The following is a 25,158-nucleotide window of genomic DNA, read 5'->3' on the forward strand; positions in this document are numbered from 1 at the left end:
TGTCTCTACAAAAAACAAAACAAAACAAAAGCAACAACACAAAAAACCAAAACCCAAAATTAGCTGGGAGCTGGGAGTGGTAGCACACACCTGTGGTCCCACATACTTGGGAGGCTGAGGTGGGAGGATTGCTTGAGCCCTGGAGGTTGAGGTTGCAGTGAGCCAAGATCATGCCACTGGACTCCAGCTTGGGGGACAGAGTGAGATCTTGCCTCAAAAATTAAACAAAAAGAAAAAAAAGAGAGAGAAGTAAAGAAAACTCTCCATGTTGTTAAGTGAAAAAACTAAAATTTAGAACAAAGTGAATAGTTTACTATATGTGTAGCAAAAGAAATGAATGAATGTCTGTCACCTATCTTTATTCATTACCTATGTATGTGTATATGTACGTATGTATATAAGCAGGTAGGTAGGTATTTGCTCACATACGGCATATCTGTGAATAATACAAAAGAAACATACAACGTTGGTTGCCCCAGTGGAGAGAAGAACTGGATAGCTGGGGGCAGGGATGAGAAAGGACATTTCATTTTATATATGTATTTTGGAGGTTTTTGTTCATTTGTTTGTTTGTTGAGGAAGCAGATTCTGAGACTGAGTTTAGTGTCCAGTGTGTTGATTAGGAAATGGCCTTGGTATCCAAACCTGTGGAAGGGTGAGAAAGGAATCAGGATTGAGCAGAGAGGGAAGACCTACAATTTGGGCCTGACAACAGATTCTTCCATCAAGGCCATCAAGAACTCAGGAGTTTGCTGGGCACTATGGCTCACACCTGTAATCTCAACACTTTGGGAGGCAAAGGCGGGAGGATTGCTTGAGCCCAGGGGTTCACATCCAGCCTGGGAAACAAAGTGAGACCCTCCCTCTCTACAAAAAAAATTTAAAAATTAGCAAGGCATTGTGGCACGTGACTTTAGTCCCACTTACTTAAGAGGCTGAGATGGGAGGATTGCTAGAACCTGGGCAGTCGAGGCTGCAGTAAGCCATGATTGTGCCACTGCACTCCAGCCTGGGTGACAGAGTAAGACTGTCTTAAAAAACAAACAAACAAACACCACTCAGGAGCTGAAATAATGCATTTAAGAGTTATCCTGCTTTGGACAACATGGACAGCCTTTTATGTTTCTGCCTTGATCAGTCCCCAGACATGGGCTGCCTTGGAAAGGGCATGAGCTCCAGAAAGGCTGTTCTCTGAAACTGAAGCACTCCCTGAGGGAACTAACAGCTGAAAGCTTTCTGCTCACAGCACTCTCAAAGGTGGGCAACATGTACTTCCTTGGATTCTGAGTGATTCATCCCTGTGTCTGTCACTTACGGTCTGTATGATTCTGATCTAGCCTCTTGAAACTTCTCTGACCTTGTCTCCAAGTACTGTTCACTTCCCTTGCTCTGCTCCTTATTGTTTCTTGAGTTTCCATCTCAGAGTCTTTTTTCTTACTGTTCCTGTTTTAACTGTTCCTCCCTTAAATAACAATGAGGCCCACGCCTTTCTTCCTTCATACTTCTGCTGAAATATCTCCCTACCGAGAGGACTTCCCTGATCACCTTACCTGAAATAGTACACTTTCTTTAACTTCCTTTACTTCTTTTTCTAATACTCATCACTGCTTAACATACGTTTCTTTGTTTACTTTTTGATGATGTTCATTTATGATCTCCCTCACATTGTTTGGTGCCCTGGTGTATCCTCAGTGTCTAGGATAACACAGTAACAGGCACATAGTAGGCTTTCAACAAATATTTGTTAAATGAATGAATGAAGGAGTCAGGCACTGTGCTAAGTTGTAAGATAGAATTACAAGCAAAAGTGGAGGCAGGCCCTCTTCTCATGGAGCTTGCTATCTGGATGGAGAGGCAAAATAATGCATCAATCACACAAAGTTGCAGTCATAACATGGGCTAAAATGGAAAAAAAGATATGGTAGAAGAAGAGCATGTAGAAGAGCCTTGAAAGCTTCTGTGAGAAAGTGATGTGTAAGCTGAAATCTGAAGGATGAGTAAGCTTCAATTAGGTAAAGGAACATGGAAGAATCAGATTCATTTTTGGAAAAGATCCCTCTGGATTCAACAGGGAAGAGTGAATGAGGGAGCAAGGATGGGTATCTATAGGACTGTTAGGAGGGCATGGAAATCCTTCAAATGAGGGGTGTTGGTTGCCTGAGTTAGAGGTGACCCTGGTGGTTAGGAGAAACAACTACAGGTGAGAATTATTTATTACACAACAGATGAGGCTTATTTATGAATTGTATATGGAAGGTAAGGAAAGGGAAGTGAAAAGAAGGACTTCTGGGTTTCCATATAACTGGATGGATGGTTGAAAGAATATTGGAAGAGAAACAGGTTTATTTTGTTTTATTTTGTGTTTATATGTGTATATGGAGAAGAACAGTGAGAAGACATTATGATTTTGATTTTTGACATTTTGGTTTTGAGGTGTTATTGAGACTTCCTGTATGAGATGCCAAGTAGACCATTGGTTATGAGTGAAGAGCTCAGACATGTAGCTTGGGCTGGGGAAGTAAATTTTTGAGTTGTCTGGCTAGGTGGTATTTGAAAATGTGGGAGTGGATGAGATTGCCTAGGCAGAGAACATTCAGTGATAAGAGGAGAGGATGATCTTGAGGGACTGACTTGGAAAAGAGACTAACAGGACTGACTAGAGATGTTGGAAGAAAAGGAGGAGAATGTGGTGTCACCTCAAAAGAGTGTTTCTAGAAGACGAGTCCTTAGCCATATCAAACCTCCTGAAAAAGGACCTGAGAACTAAAAAATACCAATTGCGCTAACTAACATCGTGGAGGTCATTGGTGATGCTAGTGATTTTTTTGTTGTTGCTGCAAGAGAAATGTTAAGGTTAGTGGAAAATTGATGAAATGGAAACATTGTAAGTAAAAAGAGAAAAGAAAAGCTGAGGGACTATTTGGGGATGTGGGCGGAGGGATGGAGAGTTTAGTTGGTAGTGTGAAGTTTCCAAGAAGACAGGTAGGAAAGTAAGTACCAGTAAAGGGCTTATTAAAATACCAAAGAGCCCAGCACTTTAGGAGGCTGAGGCGGGCAGATCATGAGGTCAAGAGATCAAGACTATCCCGGCCAACATGGTGAAACCCCGTCTCTACTAAAAATGCAAAAATTAGCTGGGCATGGTGGCACACACCTGTAGTCCTAGCTACTCGGGAGGCTAAGGCAGGAGAATAGCTTGAACCCGGGAGGCAGAGGTTGCAGTGAGCCTAAATCCTGCCATTGCACTCCAGGCTGGTGACGCAGTGAAACTCCAGCTCAAAAAAAAAAAAAAAGGGCCAAAGAGGGACTCTGTCTTGTAACAGGAGGGAAGAAAGAAAACGGCAGGGTGCAGACTTGAGTAGATTTCTGTTTGGTAGAGGTGAGGTGAAGGGATTGGCTTCTATTTTCTCCGTAATGAAAGAGGAGGGATTAACTACTTTTCCAGGTGTTAATAAGGGTGCCTTGTAAACGAATTGTTTTATATGTGAACGGATGCCTTAGCTTTCTTTCACAGATAAGTAAATATATATCCACGCTCACAGTGGTGGGAACAGAAACAATAGGTGTTTAAAAATACTGGATTGAGGCCTGGTGCGGTGGCTCACGCCTGTAATCCCAGCACTTTGGGAGGCCGAGGCGGGCGGATCACTAGGTCAGGAGATCGAGACCATCCTGGCTAACACGGTAAAACCCCGTCTCTACTAATAATACAAAAATTAGCTGGGCGTGGTGGCGGGCACCTGTAGTCCCAGCTACTCGGGAGGCTGAGGCAGGAGGATGGTGTGAACCTGGGAGGCGGAGAACGCGCCACTGCACTACAGCCTGGGCAACAGAGAGAGACTCCGTCTCAAAAAAAAAAATGCTAGATTGATTTTGATTCTAATAGTGATGATAATTAATCTGATGATATTCTGATGGCACGGAAAAGTGTAAGCTCCAATCAGGCCCCTGTCGTAAGCCGCCTGACAAGTGAGAGGAATGAGGTTCACAGTTGGCTGGTCACAGCACAGGGAAAAGAAATCCACCCCCACGCTCCTTCTGGTCCAGGACCCTAAGGGTTAAGATCAACGAGAGTTGGCCATCACTGTTTCCTAGAGCGGCCCTAGCAAAGCCGCCAGGGGAGATGGGGGTAACTTCCTGTTTCTGCCTTCCGGGTTTGAGAGTTTAGGTCCCTGGGTTGGTGGGGTCAGAGGGAGAGGGGGCCTCCCGGACTGCTGGGGGTGCAGGGCGCCTTGGGTGTGGCACCCAGAACAGTGAGTTCCTTCCTGGGTTTGAGGGAGCCGAGGGTTGCGGGATAGAGGAGTGGAAACAGCTCCGTCCAGGCTGCAGTGGACGTTCGGGAGAGAGATCCCGCTGCTGCCGGGGCGAAGGCCCAGAATCTCCCGCCGGCGGGCCACCGTCATCCTTGTCCGCGTGGTCCCTTACGGGATCTTGTCGGCCGCAGACAGTCTGGTATCCTGGAACTTCACCCCCCAGCGTCTCCAACTTGTCCCAGCCAGCGGTTCTTAAAACTAGGCTTCAGGCAGTGCATTTTCTTTGAAGGCTTTCTGATCAAAGCACGGCCCCACTCTGATCACCTTGTTGCTCTATAACAGTGAAAGCAGCCATTCCCCGTGGAGAGACATCTTAATGGCAGCCTTGTATGGCCTTGTAATTTTCACCATTTTGCTGAGCCACTGTTCCGGGGGCTCCTTTGCTGCCAAATTTAATAGTATTTTAGTAGGGAAAATGGGGGGATGGTAATGTGTTGTCCAGACTCTTGCTTCTTTTGTAAATACTTTGATAACAATATGTAACTTAGGACAGCAAAATATATAACTCCATTCGAACAACTCCACCCCCTTCCTTTTTTTGCATTCAGGTGTATGGTTTTTTTCTCCCCCCCCACTCAAACACTGGGGATTTTAGTAACGTAGACTAGTTTCACATTTCTCTAGAACAAATCCCCACTTGCTGAGTGTGCTTATGGAATGTCCACTCACTTTGTTACAAGGTTTAAGAATGTAGATCTGTTTTCTAAAACGCCCGTCAGTATATTCTAAAATAAAGGGACTCTTTGAGGATTCTTTGCAGTTTGGGATTATGCCCAGCTCTGCTTTCTGTTCTAGTTTACGATAATAGATAAGAGGGTGAAAAAGGTCAGCATCCAAACAGACTTGGAGCTCAACCCTGCTCTACCACTTTCTAGGTGACCTTAGGAAAGTTTCTTAATACCTTTTAAACTCATCCTGTGAAATGCTGGTAGTAGTTCATACACCTGAGAGGGCTATTGTAAGAATTAAATGACAAATGTGTGCAAATTATTTCATTCACTACCTGGCACATAATAGGAAGGTGGTGAATGGTGAAGATACAATATAAGTACAGATACAATATAAGTACAGATACTATTTTTTGTTTTTAAAATGTGTGCATTTGTATAACCTTTTATGTCCTTATTTTTCTCCCAAATAATGATATTCTTTACATTCTGAAATGGATGCCAAAAGTCCGTATGTCACTGCCTTCCTGTGGTAGATCACATTTTCTTCTTTTTCTTTTCTTTTTTTTTTTTTTTTGTTGAGACAGTCTTCCTCTGTCACCCAGGCTGGAGTGGTGCAATGGCATGATCTCAGCTCACTGCAACCTCTGCCTCCTGGGTTCAAGCCATTCTCCTGCCTCAGCCCCCAAGTAGCTGGGACTACATGTGCCCGCCACCACGCCCTACTAGTTTTTCTGTATTTTTAGTAGAGACGGGGTTTCACTGAATTAGCCAGGATGGAACATTTTCTAGTCCCTTAAAATAGGTTAGTGATTGTTGGCTCCAGAAGACAAAGTTTAGGCTGAAATGAATATTGTGAATATGATAGACTTAGGAACTAAGTGCAAGGAGGAAGAGGTCCCTCTTTAGCCTCCTTTTTATATTGCAGGGTTATTGGCTATAATTATTCTGCCTCTGCTTTGTCCTAATTTCTCTTACTGGTTATATAAATCCTAACTTTCCTTTGAAATTGACTTCAAAGGTTTCCTTCTGTCAAGACCAAGTTATTCTTTTGAAACTAAACAGGGTGCTTTTTTTTCTTTAGCTGCTGCTTATACCTGCATATTGATTTCTTGAAGTCTTTATAAGTTTTATTATTGGTGTCTTAAAAAAAAAATTGTTTTTTAAATTAAAAGTGTTTCTAAGCTACGTGTGGACAATGAGGATTAGTATTCTGTCTTTGAAGCTTGATCCTCAAACCTTTAATGTGAAGATTTACTTTTTTGCATTGTTATTTCAGGGTTAACCCTTAATTCTAAACACTTAGATCTGAGATAAGATTTTCTAAAAGGGCTGCTAAAAGTTGTGTTTCTTATTTTCGGTATGGTTCATGGAACATTCTCTGCCTCCTATTGTTGTGTTGGAATGGTTGAGAAGGAAGGAGGAAGAATAAGCTTTAACAAATGCCTCCAAACATAATTTATTTCCTTCCACAGGGTTTCTGATCTCTAACTTGGCTGTGATCGTTGTGATGGAGCAAGAAAAAAAACTGTTGGTCTCAGATTCTAACAGCTTTACGGAGAGGGAGAGTTTGAAAAGCCTCTTCACAGGTGAGGGATCAAGACGATGATCTGAATCCTTAGGAAATTTGATGTAGAAAGAACAGGACACTAGAATGAGACAAACCTTAATTCCTTGTACTGTCACTTTTAAGCTGTGTTAATTATTTCAGCCTCATTGTTCTCATCTTTAAGAAAATGAATATCCATTTCACATATATTTTAGAATTAGTGAGATACCACATCCAAAGCTACTGTTCTTAATAAATAGTGGCTACTGTTATTTCTATAGCATTTGCTCAGATTTTAGCAAAGCTATTGTCTAGTTTTTACCTGAGATGGTATCCTGTTCAATTTCACTCCTATTCACATCAATCCTGTTTTTTCTCTCAAGTCTTCTAGAACAAAACTTAATGCGTTTATTTTTAGATTGTTGTTCCCTTTGCCAATAATGATTCAAATAATTCATTACTGTTGTTGCTAAGTACAAAAAATATCCACCTGCTTCTGGTAAATAGAGGAAAAGAAGTAAAGCTGTCTTTAAAAACTTTTTTATATGAAATTATGAGGTTTTAGAGTGTTATTTCCTCTCTTCCACTGCAATTTAGAATTTACTTCTCTGGCAGAGATTCAGAATATGGTTAGAATATTTGTTTATTCTTGCAGGAGATGCAAATATGAATAATTTGGAAACTGTTCACCACGATAATTCTAAGGCAGATAAAGAGAAACTTTCAGAATGGTCTAAAAGACATAGACCACAGCATTATAAGCATGAGGATGCAAAAGAAATGCCACTGACATGGGTTCAAGATGAGATTTGGTGTCATGATTCCTATGAGAGTGATGGCAAGTCAGAGAATTGGGGGAATTTTATAGCTAAAGAGAAGGAAAAACCCAATCACCAGGAATGGGACCCAGGAGAACATACCAATGCCTGTGTCCAGCAGAATTCATCCTTTGTAGACAGACCCTACAAATGTTCCGAATGTTGGAAAAGCTTCAGTAATAGTTCTCATTTGCGTACTCACCAGAGGACCCACTCAGGAGAAAAGCCTTATAAATGCTCTGAGTGTGCAAAATGCTTTTGTAACAGTTCTCACCTGATTCAGCATCTAAGAATGCACACAGGAGAGAAGCCCTACCAGTGTGGTGAATGTGGGAAAAGCTTCAGCAATACCTCCCATCTTATTATCCATGAGAGAACTCATACGGGAGAGAAACCCTATAAATGTCCCGAGTGTGGGAAGAGATTCAGCAGCAGCTCTCACCTTATTCAGCATCACAGATCACATACAGGTGAAAAACCATATGAATGTTCTGTCTGCGGAAAAGGCTTTAGTCACAGCTACGTCCTAATAGAACATCAGAGGACTCACACTGGAGAAAAACCTTATAAGTGCCCTGATTGTGGGAAGAGTTTTAGTCAGAGTTCCAGCCTCATTCGCCACCAGCGGACACATACAGGTGAGAAGCCCTACAAATGTCTTGAGTGTGGAAAAAGCTTTGGTTGTAATTCTACTCTAATAAAACATCAGAGAATACATACAGGAGAAAAGCCTTATCAATGTCCAGAATGTGGGAAGAATTTTAGTCGTAGTTCAAACCTTATTACACACCAGAAAATGCACACAGGAGAGAAATCCTATGAAAGTTGTGAATATGAAGAAAGTTTGAGTCAGAACTGCAATGTGATAGAAGAATGCAGAATCCAGTTAGGAGAGAAACCATATAGATGTTGTGAATGTGGAAAGAGTTTTGGCCTTAGCTCCCATCTCATTAGACATCAGAGAACACATACAGGAGAAAAACCTTACAGATGTTCTGAGTGCTGGAAAACTTTCAGTCAGAGTTCCACCCTGGTGATTCACCAAAGGACACATACAGGAGAGAAACCTTATAAATGTCCTGATTGCGGTGAATGCTTCAGTCAGAGCTTTAACCTTATCAGGCACCGGAGGACCCACATAGGGGAAAAACCTTACAAATGTACTAGCTGTGAGAAATGCTTCAGCAGAAGTGCCTACCTCAGTCAGCATCGGAAAATTCACGTAGAAAAGCCTTTTGAGTCTCCCGACACTGGGGATTTTCCTCATGAATGGACTTGGAAAAACTGTTAGGGGAAATGCCCCTCATCCCTTCATTTTCAGTCTCAAATTTTTCTTCCTGAGTCTCAAAGCCTGTTTGGTGATGGTTTTTTCTTCCTTGTTGGACCATGACAATTTAGGTATTCTGTGATTGTTGTGCTATAAAGTTTCTTTGATGTGTTTGTCGAAACATTTGGAAAAAGTCAACCTCCCAGTTTAAAGGATGGGAAGACCCCAATCACCAGGTTATTGGATCTGTCCAGTGAGAGATTCATCCACCAAGGATGAAGAAAGGAGGACTGTTAAAAATTTAAGGTAAGATAGTAATAGCTTCAAAAGAACACGTACAGAGTAATCCTGAGAGTAAGCAAAGGAACCGTGAGAACCTGAAACTAGAATTGCTATTGAATTACTTTATTTTCTCTTCCCTTATTGGGTAGAGATACATCATTACCGGCCTCAGGGATTTACCCAGAGGAAGGGTATTTTTGAGCAAATAATGTGATTTCCTGGCTATTTTGTTGGGGCTTAAGAAAGAAGAGATTTTTTTTTTCAAATGCATTTTTAGTCACTAAAAATTAACTGTTGTACCATCCAAAACTATGCTGTCCAGTACCGTAGGCTCTAGCCATATGTAGCTATTTGTATTAAGATTAATTGAAATTTTAAATCCAGTTCCTCAGTCACACTAGTCACTTTCTAAGTGCTCAGTAGCTGTGTGACCAGCGGCTGCTGTATTGGATATTATAGAAGGTTCTTTCATTCAAGATCATCATTCTTGACAGACCCATAAATATTTCCTATAAAGACTGTACAAGTGTGTTCTGGAGGGTTTGCTGTCCAAAAGGAATTGTAATATAGAGTAGAATTGGGATAGAGTATTGGGTTTAGAGATTGGATATTTTAATGATCGTGTGTTCTAATTCATGTGCTGCCAACTGAGTTATCTAGTGATATGACCTCATTGTCTTGACCAAAGCCAGAATAGAAGGCAGGATTCCTGAATTCTATCTTAAAATTTGTAAATGAAGAGCCTTTTCCCTAAGTTATCCCATTATGTAATTCTTGGTCAGCTCAAGAACTGGGTTCTTTTTCTAATAATTAACTCACTAAATCTGAGCCAGTGTCCAAGGACAGTTTGCCATTAAGGAGTACTGAGACTTCTTAGTTTCAGTACTGACAGTTTTCTTTTGCCTCTTGACATAATTGGTATATGGATCTGATAACTGAGGCCCCATCTTCCCTACTCATTCCTATGGGAATGATGCTTTGGAAATTATTAGATATATCCTATTCCCTTCCTCCCATTTTTTTCCTACTAGTGCAAAAGGTAGATGAGTAGGAAGATTAGGACTCCTGAGTTGCCCATGATTTCATCTAATTTTTGGATTCAGAATATATTTTATGAATAATATGCAGAGATGCATATTAGGAATGTGAAGCCAGAATGGGTCAGTTGTAGCTGCTGCAAAGTTCTGTAGCTGATGGTCATTTAATTGCATGGGGATTATTTTATCTTTCATTATTGTGGTGCACCTGATGCTGGCAGGGTATTTGTGTGTTTTTGTATTGTTATTTGATTACAAAAATAAAGCAAAAACTAACAAAGATATTGAAGAATTTGGGGGAAATTTTCTGCTTTCAAAAAAGGGGGAAAACATTAGGCATTATTGGCTTTTTATTTTTATTTTTTTCTTATGCATTAATTTTTTTTTTTTTGAGATGGAGTCTCTGTCGCCCAAGCTGGAGTGCAGTGGTGCGATCATGGCTCACTGCAAGCTCTGCCTCCCAGGTTCATGCCATTCTCCTGCCTCAGCCTCCTGAGTAGCTGGGACTACAGGTGCCTGCCACCACGCCTGGCTAATTTTTTGTATTTTTAGTAGAGACGGGGTTTCACCATGTTAGCCAGGATGGTCTCGATCTCCTGACCTCATGATCCAGCCGCCTTGGCCTCCCAAAGTGTTGGGATTACAGACGTGAGCCACTGTGCCTGGCCCTTTTTAATTTTTTTAAGAGATAACATCTCACACTGTCACCCAGACTGTTAGTGCACTAGTACCAGGCTGACTGCAGCCTCAGTCCCGTGGGCTCAAGGGATCTTCCCATCTCCACCTCCTGAGTAGCTAGAACTACAAGCACATGCCACTGCAGCCAGCTAATTTTAAAATTTTTGTTGAGACAGGGTCTTGCTATGTTGCCCAGGCTGGTCTTGAACTCCTGGCTTCAAGCAGTTCTCCTCCCTCAGCCTCCCAAGCTGCTGAGATTACAGGTGTGAGCCACCATACCTGGCCCATTATTGGCTTTTGTGTGACCTCACCTGAGTATTTTTCTATCTTTGTATGTTATCTAGTATTGCCCAAATTTTCTTAAATTGTAATATTTCAGGAGAAGTTTTTATGGTAACTAATAGTTTGATTAATGCTTGATAACTAAGGAGTTATCAACTTAGGAGTTTGCTGATAAACAGGAGTTTGCTGTTGAGGCTGAAATTCAGTTACAAGGCAGCAGTGGTTGGGGTGATACAAAATCAATGCTCTGTGGTAGGTAACCACTCTGAGCCTCAGTTCCCTCATCTGTAAAGCAGAAATAATGCCTACCTTACAGGTTTACCATAAACATTAAATGAATGTTTGCAAAGCATATAGCACAGTGCTTAAACATAGCAGGGTATCAATAAATGGTAATTAGTTGCTGCTATTATTATTAATTGAAACAAACTGAAAAAAAATGTCGTCCACATGTTTTAAAAATAGGAAGTAGTAGTACAGCCCCAAACTTATCTTACTTGTAGATTGTTTATGATCAACTTCAGGAATTTTAAGGGATAAAATATTGGAAAAGCACAGGACTATATTGTTTGCAGACTGTCTAAAACACTTTTATTTACCTGGTAAGCAGCTATAACAAAGAAATAGGAAATTTTACTAAATTTTCTTTTTATTCATGAAACAAAGGATTTGGTTTAAATTGGGAAAGAACAAAGTCGCAAGTTCAATTTAAGTTAATTTGCATCTGAAGAGATTAATAACAGGTACAATTTATGTCCTGTCACCATCACCTATACAATGTACTATGGTGGCTGGCAATATATAAAACCTATTTCACAAACCTTGATGTCTACCAGAATAAAGATGTTCATATCTTAGATGGGTTAAGATGGGCTCCATTAGTAGAAAAAATTGGCAAAAATCCTTGTCTCTTTGGATTGAAAATGAGGAAAATGAGATTTGTACCTTATGATGGAGAAGATAGCATAGTCAAACGTAATATGTGATGCTTTTATCTCAGTTTCATTAATCAGCAAGTAGGCTCTTTGTTTGGCTCCATGAGAAAGAAATTCTATATTCTCTATTTTTCTTGCTAGCATAAAGGACTCAGCATGTGAATAAAGAAAGCATTCTTTAGTTATGAGTGATTTATTTCATAGTTTCTTTTTAATTAAATAGAAGAAACCTATAATGTATATTTTTCCTACTCAAAGAAGGAGCTCATATATATTTTCCATACCGTAGCATAGGGAGAGCCATGTCAATGCATGTACTCACAACTATAGGAGGGAACTCACTCCCTAACTGCTGTACAGCCTACCAGAGGGCATGTAAGCATAAGTCTCTATTGTAATTAAGGTAAAGTCTTACTCCCATCATCCCAAGTCATCCAAGTTGGGTCTACCAAATGGGCCTTCTCCTTAGTGCTGTAGAAGTTTCTTCACTGATGGTGAGAGGTAGTGGAGGACACCGGTACTGTGACTATTGCCCTTTATACATTAATCTGACACACTGATCTCAACCAGTCTCATTTTCTGAAATCATGGTGTTTTAGTATCTTTAGTGTTGCCATAACAGAATACCTTAGCTGGGTAATTTATAAAGAAAAGAGGTTTATTTGGCTCATGATTCTGATGGCTGGAAAGTCCAAGAGCATGGGGCCAGCATCTGCTTGCTTCTGGTGAGGGCTTCTGTGCTGTGTCATAACATGGCAGAAGGTCAAGGGTGAAGGGAGCACGTTACGTGCAAAGGGGCAGAACATGAGAGTTGTAATCACTTCATAACAGCTCGCTCTCAGAAACTAATCCTGTCTCATGGGAGAGAGAGGTCTCATGTGAGAGAGAGAGGTCACTCACTGACAAGAATTGTACAAGAATTGGCAGCACGCTGCCCATAAGAGCAGAGGGAGCCCCCGTGACTCAGATGCCTCCCATTAGGCCCCACTTCTTAAAGGTACCACCTCCCAACATTGCTGCACTGGGAATTAAGGTCCCAACATGAGTTTTGGTGGGAACACTCAAATCATAGCATTTGGTAACAACAAGATGGTCATTACAGTAGTCCCCCCTTATCCAAGGTTTTGCTTTCTGGGGTTTTAGTTACCCTTGGTCAACCATGGTCTGAAAATATTACATCACTACTCTTGCCCTTTGGGGCCTTTATTCAGTAAGGTAAGGATTATTTGAGGATAAGCATTGTGATACCACAACAGTAGATGTGATAACTGAGATGGCTACTAAGTGATTTATAGCAATCTAGGCCAGAAATGGTGGGACAGTGAGACATTTTGTCATGCTACTCAGAACAGCAGGCAGTTTAAAACTTAGAAATTATTTCTGGAGTTTTCTATTTACATCACAATGCCTACATCATTTATTTCATTTCATGTCATCATAAAGCCATTGTACTATTTCATCATCACCTCAAGAAGAAAAGTAAGTACAGTACAATAAGATATTTTGAGAGAGAGACCACATTCACATAACTTTATTACAGTATATTGTTATAATTCTATTTATTGTTAATCTCTTACTGTACCTCATTTATAAATTAAAATGTATCATATTTAATTTATGTGATAAAATTAAACTTTATCATACATAAACTTTATGTATGGAAAAAACTTAGTACGTATAGGGTTCAGTACTGTCCTTGGTTTCAGGCATCTACTGGAAATTTTGGAATGTGTCCCCAGCAGATAAGGGGGACTACTATACTTTTTAAAATTCTGTATTTGATTTAACATATTTATTTCTTCTTTCAAGCAGTATAACCATTCATTCAACAAAAATTTACTTGATGCCTAACATGTATTTAGCAGAGGTCATGTGACAATGGGAGGGGCAAATGTGAGGACAATGCAGTTGTAGGAAAACATGCAGCTTTTTGCTTGGCTACTTTCTCCTTGGCAGCTCTGGAACTACACTTACTCTACTGAATCCTTCATCTTCAAACTTAATAGATGATATGAAAAGCTAGAGATAACATAGATTAAAGTGCGTTATGTTTGCTCTGTGAAAATGCAAGCTCTCTGAAGTTTGACACAGTGCTTTGCACATAGTTGTGCTTAATAGTTATTGAGTGGGTGTCATATGCTTATGTGTTTTATGCTAATGTCTAAGAGTATGCCCTTCCAGGATATGGATCCATTTTTGTGACTGAATGGATCACGTTTTGTAACCCTTAAGCCCAACACAGAGCCTGGCATATGAAGTGTTTATGGGTTTTGGTTGAGGAGTTTTCACCAGGGAATAAAGTCTACTGGATTAGATTGCATAATCTCAATGTCTCCTTGGGCTGGTTTGTAAATGAAAGTTGCTATGATAGGAGGCTGGGTGTATCCTCACACTAACCTTAGAGGACATTTAAAAAGTGTCCTGGCCGGGCACAATGGCTCATGTCTGTAATCCCAACACTTTGGGAGGCCAAGGCAGGTGGATCACTTGAGGTCAGGAGTTCAAGACCAACCTGGCCAACATGGTGAAACTCCATCTCTTCTAAAAATAATAATAAAAAAAATTAGCCAGGCGTGGTGGTGTGTGCCTGTAGTACCAGCTACTCAGGAGGCTGAGGCAGGAGAATTGCTTGAACCCAGGAGGCGGAGGTTGCAGTGAGCCAAGATCGCACCACTGCATTCCAGCCTGGGTGACAGAGCAAGACCTTTCTCAAAATAAATAAATAAATAAAAAGTGTCCTGATAATTCAGTACCCTGAGCTTCAGGTTGGACTCTATAGGACGAGTTTAAAACTTGTTTCAAATTTAAATTTCAGTCACTTTCTAGCTTTGTATTTTGTACTTACCTTGTAGATTTGGTAAGCAGTGAATGAGGTGAACTTGGCATATCATAGGTGTTAAGGAAATACTTTTTTCCTTTTCTCTCCACCCTCATTTGCTCATAATTTTGCCAGAGATAGACTTTAGGAACAGAAATGTTTAATCATTTGTTGGATGGATTATTCCTAGCTTTCTAAAATAGAGACATTAATAATGCTTAGCTCATGGGTTTATTGTAAGGATCAGTGAGATGATGTATGTAAAGTGCTCAGTATTCCTGATACTTAGTCATCACTCAGTATTAACTGTTACTACCATTGTTATCATCAAAGGTGGCTCTAGACCAGCATGGGTCTTTGGATCGTCTTTGAAGTTAGCCTCAGAGATATGACTGTCCCCTGAGGCCACTAAAATAGTGCAATCTTTTTATTATTATTTATGCCATGAGTAGGAAGGGACATGAATGAGTGTGGGGACATGAATAATAGCAAGCTGTTCAGGAGGCTGATAATGTAGCACATCATTTTTATAATATGGCAGCCAGTTGAGCAACTGCTGCATTTTCTGTTTAAAAATTATCCCCAGCTGGGTGTGGTGGCTTATGCTTATAATCCCACCACTTTGTGGGATGCAGAGGTGGGAAGATCACTTGAGCCCAGGAGTTGGAGACCATCCTGGGCAACATAGTGGGACCCTGTCTCTACAGAAATTAAAGTTAAAAAAAAATACCCTACCTGTCACTCCTCTATCTCTTTTATTTCTATTTTGTTCTCGTTTACCTCTTTCTGGCCCTAACCTCTGCTTCATCCGTCCATATGCCAACCCAAATGTAAGATTTTTTCTTTTTAAGAGACAGGGTCTTGCTCTGTCATCCAGGCTGGAGTGCAGTGGTGTGATCATGGCCCACTGTAACCTTGAACTCCTGGGCTCAAATGAGCTTTTTCCTACCATTTAATTTGTTCCCCATCCTTTCCTCTCATCACCCTCCCCTCTACCCCTGCTATGAGGTTGGAATCAAGTCAAAGCTGAGGATGGTGCAAGTGTTGGGGTTAGTTACAAGGATACAGATGGAAACAGAATGCCAGGCAATCATGACACAGTGCGCCTGTAGCCACTTCCAAGCAGAGGCGGCTTGTGGGAGCTAAGATAGCCAGGTTTCTGATGTAACATTGCTTGACTCTGGTAAACTCAGTACATATTCTAGAATTTGACAGGTTGAGGGATGGAATGAAAGCTTGATTGAGAAATGAACATTATTAATTTTGAGCCTTACTAAGTCATGCATAAATGTTCACATTAAGAACGTACTAGTTCATTAGACTGATAGACACAGGTGAAAGATTTTCCCCCTTAACATTGCTTTTTTCTGATTAAAGTAATACTTACTAATTGTAAAATATACAAAGAAGTATAAATTAGGAAATACATTTAAATATGAAGGCCAGAATTAAAATGACCCATAATCATTTTTTCCAGAGATTACTTACCTTGAAAATGCTGAGGTCTTTCCCAGTAACCTCTTTTCTAAGCATATATATGAATAAATATTTAAAATTGGATTATACGGGGTGTGTGTGTGAGTGTAGCATTGTGTCTTATTTTTTTCTTAATATTACATCATTTGTCATTTTACTTGTTTTAAAATTGTTAGGAAGCTTTTAGTGGCTTCATAATATACTGAATGGTTGTGTCATAACAATGTAATTGTTTTAATGTAGGACATTTATATCGTTTCTACTTGTTTGCTGTTAAAAATAAAATAACGCTGGCCAGGCAAGGTGGCTCATGCTTGCAATTCCAGCACTTTGGGAGGCTGAGGTGAGTGGATCACCTGAGGTCAGGAGTTCGAGACTGGCCTGGCCAACATGGTGAAACCCCATCTCTACTAAAAATACAAAAATTAGCTGGGTGTGGTGGCACGTGCACCAGTAATCCCAGCTACTTGGGAGGCTGAGGCAGGAGAATCGCTTGACCCTGGGAGGTGGAGGTTGCAGTGAGCCAAGATCATGCCACTGCACTCCAGCCTGGGGACTCCGTCTAAAAAAACAAAACAAAACAACAACAACAAAAAACCACTGCTATGCTGGGCACCATGGCTCACACTTGTAATCCCAGCACTTTTGGAATCTGAGGCAGGAGGATTGCTTGAGGCCAGGAGTTCAAGACCATCCTGGGCCCCTATCTCTACAAAAAAATTTTTAAAAATTAGCTGGGCATGGTGATGTGGCTATGGTTCCAGCTACTCAGGAGGCTGAGGTGGGTGGATTGCTTGAGCCTAGGAGGTCCAGACTGCAGTGAGCCATGATTATGCCATGGTACTCCAGCCTGAGCAACAGTGAGACCCTGTCTCAAAAAAGTAAAAATAAAAATACTACTTTGAACAGGCTGTTTTTAGCTGCTGTTTTGTTTTAGTGTTGTGGTTGTGATTGTTTGGTCTTGCTTTTATGCTTTTTTTAAAAAAATACAAATCTTAGAGTACATGTCTAATTATTTCCTTAGCATAAATTTCTAAAAGTGAGATTATTGAATCAGTGGGCATAAATGATTTTAAAGGCATTCTGTTTAATTGCTCTCCAGAAATTGTATCAGTTTAAAGTATCCCGGTGGAAGAATTTTCTTAAACACCTTTTTTTGGGGGACAAAGAAGAACAAATAATATGTAAATAGATCATATATTATTATAATTCAAGGCCAACACATTAATATGATGAAAACCTTCTCTTGAGATTTTGTTTTGTTTTGTTTTTGAGACAGGGTCTTGCTCTGTTGCCTAGGCTGTACAGTACACTGGTGTAGTAATGGCTGTCTGCAGCCTTGACCTCCCAGGCTGAAGCAATCCTTCCACCTCAGCCTCCCAAGTAGCTAGGACTACAGGCACACCACCTTGCCCTGCTATTTTTTTTACTTTTATTTTGTAGAGATGGGGTCTTGTATATTGCCCAAGCTGGTTTTGAACTCCTGGCTCAAGCGATCCTCCTGCCTTGGCCTCCCAAAGTGCTGGGATTACAGGCGTGAGTCACTGCACCTTGCCTGAGATGGTTTTTATAAGATAATCTTGTTCCTCCTCTCCTGGTCTTAGGATCAATTGAGATTCACCTTGGGTTGAATCATTTTAAGAATTACTTTGACTTTTCCTTTTGCTGCCCTAGGCGTAATTTCAAGGGACATCTTCAGGAGCTGCTTTAAGAACTGGGGAAATAAGATGAGGTTTTGGTACCAGGAGTACCTCCAGAGGAACAGAATTTTAAGGGTGGATTTTCGTAATTGGTTTTGGGGTTTCTGGAATTGGCTCTTTAATCTGATTAGAGCTAAAAATGCTAACGACTCTCTACTTCTAATAGTACAGACAGCACTGATAGTCCATGGCTGAGTTGTTTATAGAGATATGCAAAATAAATGCATGTGACACTCCTAATTTACCACTTACAAGAAGCAATGCACTTGGTGATTCTGTACATGATACTTTAGGACATTTGTGGAAAATCAAGAAACATAATGACATTAGTTGGTTGCTATTAATATTGCTGGGCAAAGTAATGAAAGAAAAGGATGAGCTCAGGGATTTGAATTCTCAGCTCCAGGTATACATAAATAGTCTAGAAACTTCTAAGTGTTCCCTGAAGGAGAATCTTCTCCCCAGTAGCCTTTGGGTTGAAGTTACTGAAAACCAAACACAAGCCCTGATCATGCAACTAGCTTACCTACGAAGAAAGGTACACTCAGCCTCACAGGATGTTTACTGTTAAAGTGAGGGCATTGACTGGGAAAGAATGGGAATAACTGGATTCCAAGGTGGAAGGGTCCAAGTGGCAAAACTCAACTGCCAAAGGCAAGGTGGGCATAGTTATCATAATGAACGAACAGCAGAGGCAATCCAACAATCAGAATAATCTGACTCATGTAGACGTTTGGCTTTGGCTAATTAATCTTGATGTTCCTAGAAGTGAAATAGATGGGAAGCTTACTACATTCTTAAGCAGAAAACTTCCAGGTCAAATGAACAAAAGTGTAACTCAAATATTAAAAACCGATCATCATGGCCACTCAATTTCCACACTTGAGCCAGTTTATAGACCCAGAACCCCTTGAATAAAGGGTACCCTACCCTTCATTTGGGTATACTACCAAACATTTATACTGTTTATACCTCCGGCCTTTTACCAGGGTAACTGCTCATTGGGGAAAGAGAAATAATCAGAACTTTCAGGGAACTACTGACAACTGGCTCTGAACTGACATTGATTCCAGGAGACCCAAAATATGGTGGCCCTCCAGTCAGAGTAGCAGCTTATAGAGGTCAGATGATCAGTGGAGTGTTAGCTCAGGTTTGACTTACAGTGGGTCCAGTGAATCCCCAAACCATCCTGTGGTCACTTCCCCAGTTCCAGAATGCATAGTTGGAATACACATACTTAGCATACTGAGCGGAATTTCCACATTGGTTGCCTCACCTGTGGAGTGAGGGATATTATGATTGGAAAGGCCAAATGGAAGCCATTAGAGCTGTGTCTACGTGGGAAAATAGTAAATCAGAAATCGTATCACATCTTTGGAGGGATTTCAGAGATTAGTGGCACCATGAAGGACTTGAAAGATGCAGAGGTGGTGGGTCCCTGCCCATTCTTATTCAACTCTCTGCCCTGTGTAGAAGACAGGATCTTGGGGAATACAGCGGATTACTGTAAGCTTAACCAAGTGGTGACTCCAATTGCAGCTGCTGTACCAGATGTGGTTTCATTGCTTGAGCAAATTAACACATCCCTTGGTACCTGGTATGCAGCTACTGATGTAGCAAATGCATTTTTCTCCATACCTGTCCATAAGGGCCAGCAAAATACCTTCACTGTCCTGCCTCAGGTGTATATCAAGTCTCCAGCTCTGTGTCATAATTTAGTTTACAGAGATCTTGATTGCCTTTCCCTTCCACAAGATACCACACTTGTCCATTACATTGATGACATTAAGCTGATTGTAGCAACCACCCTGGACTTACTGGTAAGACATTTGTGTGTCAGAGGGTGGGATATGAATCCAACCCTCAGTGAAATTTCTAGGGGTCCAGTAGTGTGGGGCCTGTCGAGATACCCCTTCTAAGGTAAAGTTCTTGCATCTGGCCCCTCCTATAAACGGGAAACAATGCCTAGTGGGCCTATTTGGATTTTGGAAGGAACATGTTCCTCACTTGGGTGTGTTGCTTTGATCCATTTCCTGAGTGACTAGCAAAGCTTCTAGATTCAAGAGGGGCTGCAACAGATCCCTGGCTATTATGCAAGCTGCATTGCCACTTGGGCCATAGGATCCAGCTGATTCAGTGGTACTTAAGATGTCAGTGGCTGATAGAGATGCTGTTTGGAGCCTTTGGCAGGACCCCATTGGTGAATCACAGTGGAGGCCTTTAGGATTTTGGAGCAAGGCCCTGCTATCATCCACAGACAACTACCCTCCTTTTGAAAGATAGCTCTTGGCCTGCTACTGGACCTTAGCAGAAACTAAATGGTTGATCATGGGCCACCAAGTTACCATGTGACCTGAACTGCCTATCATGAACGGGGTGTTATCTAACCCACCAAGCCATAAAGTTGGGTGTGTACAGCAGCACTCCATCATCAAATGGAAGTAGGGTATTGATCAGCCTGAGCAGGTCCTGAAGGCAAAAGAGATTCCATGAGGAAGGGACTCAAATGCCTATGTTTCCTGCTACTACAATCTCTTTCTTCTCTCTCCCAGCCTGCACCTTTGGCCTCATGGGGATGACTCTATGATCAGTTGACAGAGGAAGAGAAGACTAGGGCCTAGTTTTCAGATGGTTCTTTGTATATGCAAGTACCACCAGAAAGTGGACAGCTACAGCACTGCAGCCCCTTTTTAGAACATCCCTGAAGGAAGGTAGTGAAGGGAAATCCTCCTGTGAACAGAATTTCAGGCAGTGCACCTCGTTGTGCACTTTGCTTGGAAGGAGAAATGGCCAGTTGTGTGAAGACATGCTGATTCATGGGCGATAGCCAATAGTTTGACTGAATGGTCAAGAACTTGGAAGGAACATGATTGGAAAACTGGTGACAAAGGAATTTGGGGAAGAGGTTTATGGATAGACCTCTCTCAGTGAGCAAAACGTGATGATATTTGTGTGCCATATGAATACTCACCAAAGGATGACCACCTCAGCAGAGGAGAATTTTAATAATCAAGTGAATAGAATGACCTGTTCTGTGGATACCAGTAGGCCTCTTTCCTTAGCCACCCCTATCATTGCCCAAAGGGTTCATAAGCAAAGTGGCCATGGTGGCAGGGATAGTGTTTATGCATGGACTCAGCAACACGGAACCCCACTTACCAAGGCCAACCTGGCTACAACCACTTCTGAGTGTCCATTCTGCCAGCAAGAGACCAACATTGAGCTCCTGATATGGCACCATTCCCCAGGGTGATCAGTTATCTGGTGGCAGGTTGATTACAGTGGACTGCTTCCATCACGGAAGGGACAGCCGTATGTCTTTACTGGAATAGACACTTACTCTAGATACGGATTTGTCTTCCATTCATGCAAGGCTTCTGCCAAAACCCCATCCATGGACTTACCAGATGCCTTATTCACCATCATGTTATTCCACACAGCATTGCTTCTGACCAAGGAACTCACTTCATAGCCAAAGAAGTGTGGCAATGGGCGCATGCTCATAGAATTCATTGGTTTTACCTTGTTTCCCATCATCCTGAAGCAGCTGGCTTAATAGAATGACAGAATGACCTTCTGAAGTCACAGTTACAGTGCTAGCTAGGTGACAATACTTTGCAGGACTGGAACAAGGTTCTTTAGAAGGCCGTATATGCTCTGAATCAGCACCCAATATATTATACTGTTTCTCCCATAGCCAGGACTCATGCGTCCAGCAATCAAGGGGTGAAAATGGGAGTGGCACCACTCACCATTGCCCCTAGTGACCCACTAGCAAAATGTTGGTTTTCTGTTCCAATGACATGTTCTGCTGGCATAGAGGCATTAGTTCCAGAGGGAGGAATACTTTTGCCAGCAGACACAACAATGATTTCCTTGAATTGGAAGTTTAAAACTGCCACCGGGCCAACTTGGACTCCACACAGGCTAAGAAAGGAGTTAAGGTGTTGGCTGAGGTGATTGATCTGTACTACCAAGGGTGAAATTGGACTATTACTCCACAATGGAGGTAAGGAAGAGTTTGTCTGAAATACAGGAAGTCCCTTAGTTTTACCATGCCTTATGATTAAGGTCAATGGGAAACTATTGTACAATAACTGAATCCAGGCAGGACTACGAATGGCCCAGAGCCTTTAGGAATGAAGGCTTGTGTCACCCCACCAGGTAGAGAACCACAACCAGCTGAGGTGCTTGCTGAAGTTGAAGGCAAATGGAATACAGCATATACAATAGAAGAAAGTAGTTATAAATACCAGCTATACCCATATGACCAGTTAACAGAACTGAGGACTGTAATTGTCATGACTATTTCCTCCCTATTTTGTTAAGAATACCTTCATGCATAGATACATACATCTTACACAGATATTTGTTGTCTTTCCTCTCATTCATTTAGCATTAACATAAAATTTATTGACTTTTAGTGTTTAAGTATTGTTAATTTTACATCACAGTATTTAAGTTATGGGATATCAGGAGAAGAGTAAACATCACTAAAGAAGTTCACCTTCTCTTCTGGGGATGGGATTTATGTGTTTTCGGCTGTACACAGGATAGTTGTATCATGTTAGGTGGAATTATGATCTTTTTATTTATTTGGAGATGAAGTATGGTTTAAGGAGATGTGTATGGGTGATAGCTTAACAAGGAGTGGACTTGCGATGGTTAATTTTAGGTGTCAACTTGACTGGATTAAGGGATGCCTAGATGGCTAGGGAAACATTATGGCTGGATGGGTCTGTGAGGGTGTTTCCAGAGGAGACTGATGCAAGAGTCAGTGGACTGAGAGAGGAAGACCTGTCCTCAATGTGGGCAGGCACCATCCAAGTAGCTAGGGGCTGGCTAGGACAAAGGTGGAAGATGGGGGACCCTTGTTCTCTGCTCTCTGTCTGCTTTCCAGATCTGGATGCCTGTTCTTCTCCTGCCCTTGGACATCAGACTCCAGGTTCTTTGGCTTTTGGACCCTGGGACTTGCACCAGGGTCCTCCCAGGATTGTCAGGGTTTTGTTCTCAAACTGTTCTCAAGCTGCATCATCTGAAGCTTTCAGAGTAAGCCATGCTACTGGCTTTGCTGATGCTCCAGCCTGCACGTGGCCTATGGTGGGACTTTATCTCTGTGGCAGCGTGAGCCAATTTTCCCTAATAAATTCCCTTCCATATATCCTGTTGCTTCTGTCTCTCTGGAGAACGCTTACTGATTCAGGTGAATTCCTAGAAGTGGGATTATTGAATCAAAGGGTATACATTGTTTTCAAGGCATATTGCTTAATTACTTTCAGAAATTTTATCAATTTAAATTACCCCAGTGAAGTAATTTTGTTAAATCCTTTTGGGGAGAGGGGGAGAACAACTAATAGGTAAATAAATTACATATTATTGGAATTCATGGCCAATATATTAATATGATGAAAACCTTCTTTTAAGGCAGATTTTTTAGTTAATCTTTTTCCTCCTCCTCACTGCCTTTCTCCTTGGCTTAGGATCAGCTGAGATTCACCTTGCATTGAATCATTTTAATAATTACTCTGGCTTTTTCTTTTGCTGCCCTTGGCACAATTCCAGTGGATATCACTAGGATGTGCTCCAGGAACTAGGGAAATGAGCCAAGGCTCAAAGCCCGAAGTACCAAGAGGAAGAATGCTTGAGGAAGAGGCTGGGTAGTTCAATATATATTGCCACCCAGTTCAGAAAATGAAGTGCACCCCAAATCTAGGAGACTAGGTTCAACTCTGATTTAGCAAATGAATATTTTCTAGTTTTTAAAATCGATATTGTGAAAGTTGAGTGTACAAAATGGAGTCAGTCTTGTCATTAGCAACTAAAATAGAGTCCATAGGTCATACGAAAGGGCACCCAGTTCCCATACACCTGTTCCATAAACTATTTTTGCAATTCAACAAAAAACCCGCAGAGACCTACCTGTGGCTTTAAGATTATGTCTTACCTGGTAACTGCTGCCACTTCATCAAGCAGAACTTGCCAGCTCCTGCTGGCACCAATGAACTTTCTTTCAAAACAGTGTACCTTCCTCAGTTTCCCAATAAAACCTCAGCCTTTCCCTTTGTTCTTTGGACACACCCAGGTGCTGCCCAGGTCTGGGTGTCCTGAATTGCAATTCCTGCATTTTCCCAAATAAACTCTTTCTTAGAGATTGACCTTTATATATTATTTCAAGTTAACAATATTGAGGAAAAAAACAGAATGGAGACTTATAGAAAGCTACCAAATAAGACTGCTCAGAAGAATAGAACCTTCATCTCTCCAATCATACTGCCATCAAGAGTAAAAAACTTACTTTGTTGGCTGTATACTTAGTGTTTTAGTAAGGGGAAAGGGAAGAAGAAAGGTAAGGTGTGATCACTGACATTGACAGAGGTTATACCTGCCTACCCCTACTAATTCTTCAAACCTAGCTTAAAAGTAACATCTTCTGGTAGGCCTTTCTTGACCCTTAGTTTTGTTTATAGCTTCTTACCCTCCAGAGCAACATCTGCTTGCTGGTGGTGCTCTTCTCCTTCTTTCTTCCTCTTCCTCTCCTCTTCCTCCTCCTCCTCCTTCTTCATACACATGACATCTGTTATTACTTGTTCACTGCTGTTTTCTCAATACACTCTAAACTCCAAAATGACAGGTACCATGTCTGCCTTGTTCACTGCCTGAGTCCCGGCACCAAACACAGTGCCTGACACAAAGTAGATACTTCTTACATAATTACATTAAATTGGATTGATGGTCACTCTAACTATGGTTTTATGAGCCATAAAGGAGAAAAAGAAAATGAAAACAATGTTCCAAATTAATACTGTTGGCTCCATCACTTGCAACTAGAATTTGCAAAAGATTACGTAAGTGCTGAGGGGATGTCCAACAATTACATGATTGGGGTTAAAAGTCTTTGGATGAGGTAAATGGTGAGTGATAAAGTTTTGAAGGGCTGGGCGTGGTGGCTCACCCCTGTAATCCCAGCACTATGGGAGGCCAAGGCAGGAGGATTGATTGAGGCCAGGAGTTGGAGACCAGCCTGGGCAACAAGGCAAGACCCCGTCTCTATGAAAAATAAATAAATTAGCCAGGTGTGGTGGCACACATCTATGGTCCTAGCTACTTCCGAGGCTGATGTTGGAGGATGGCTTGAGCCTGGGACATCAGGGCTTCAGTGAGCTATGTTTGTGCCACTGCACTCCAACCTGTATGACAGAGCAAGACCTTGTCTCAAATAAAAAAATAAAAAATAAAAAATGAAAGAAAATTTTGAGAAGACAGTTACTTCGTTTGCTACCAAAACAATGGGATAACATTTTTAAAAAGAAAGATTGTATTCAATACATTGAGGAA

At 41.3% G+C, this 25,158-nt stretch overlaps 1 protein-coding gene across 5 annotated transcripts in view; it reads left to right on the forward strand.

Moving 5' to 3' along the window:
- Positions 1-23,401, forward strand: part of ZNF572 (zinc finger protein 572) — a 57,497-nt gene extending 34,096 nt beyond the window's left edge. The window contains exons 2-4 of one of the 5 annotated variants that reach the window (XR_010121752.1): positions 6,457-6,570; positions 7,186-8,921; positions 22,724-23,401. Coding sequence is in view for 4 of the 5 variants with exons in the window: in XM_055287228.2 (XP_055143203.1) it covers positions 6,457-6,570; positions 7,186-8,639 (1,568 nt within the window). In the remaining variant the exon portion in view is untranslated. The other 4 variants (XM_055287229.2, XM_055287230.2, XM_063642940.1 and 1 more) reach the window with 4 other exon arrangements.
- Positions 23,402-25,158: the final 1,757 nt, after the last annotated feature.

Source organism: Symphalangus syndactylus, chromosome 7, assembly GCF_028878055.3.
Source record: "Symphalangus syndactylus isolate Jambi chromosome 7, NHGRI_mSymSyn1-v2.1_pri, whole genome shotgun sequence".
NCBI classification, from domain to species: domain Eukaryota; kingdom Metazoa; phylum Chordata; class Mammalia; order Primates; family Hylobatidae; genus Symphalangus; species Symphalangus syndactylus.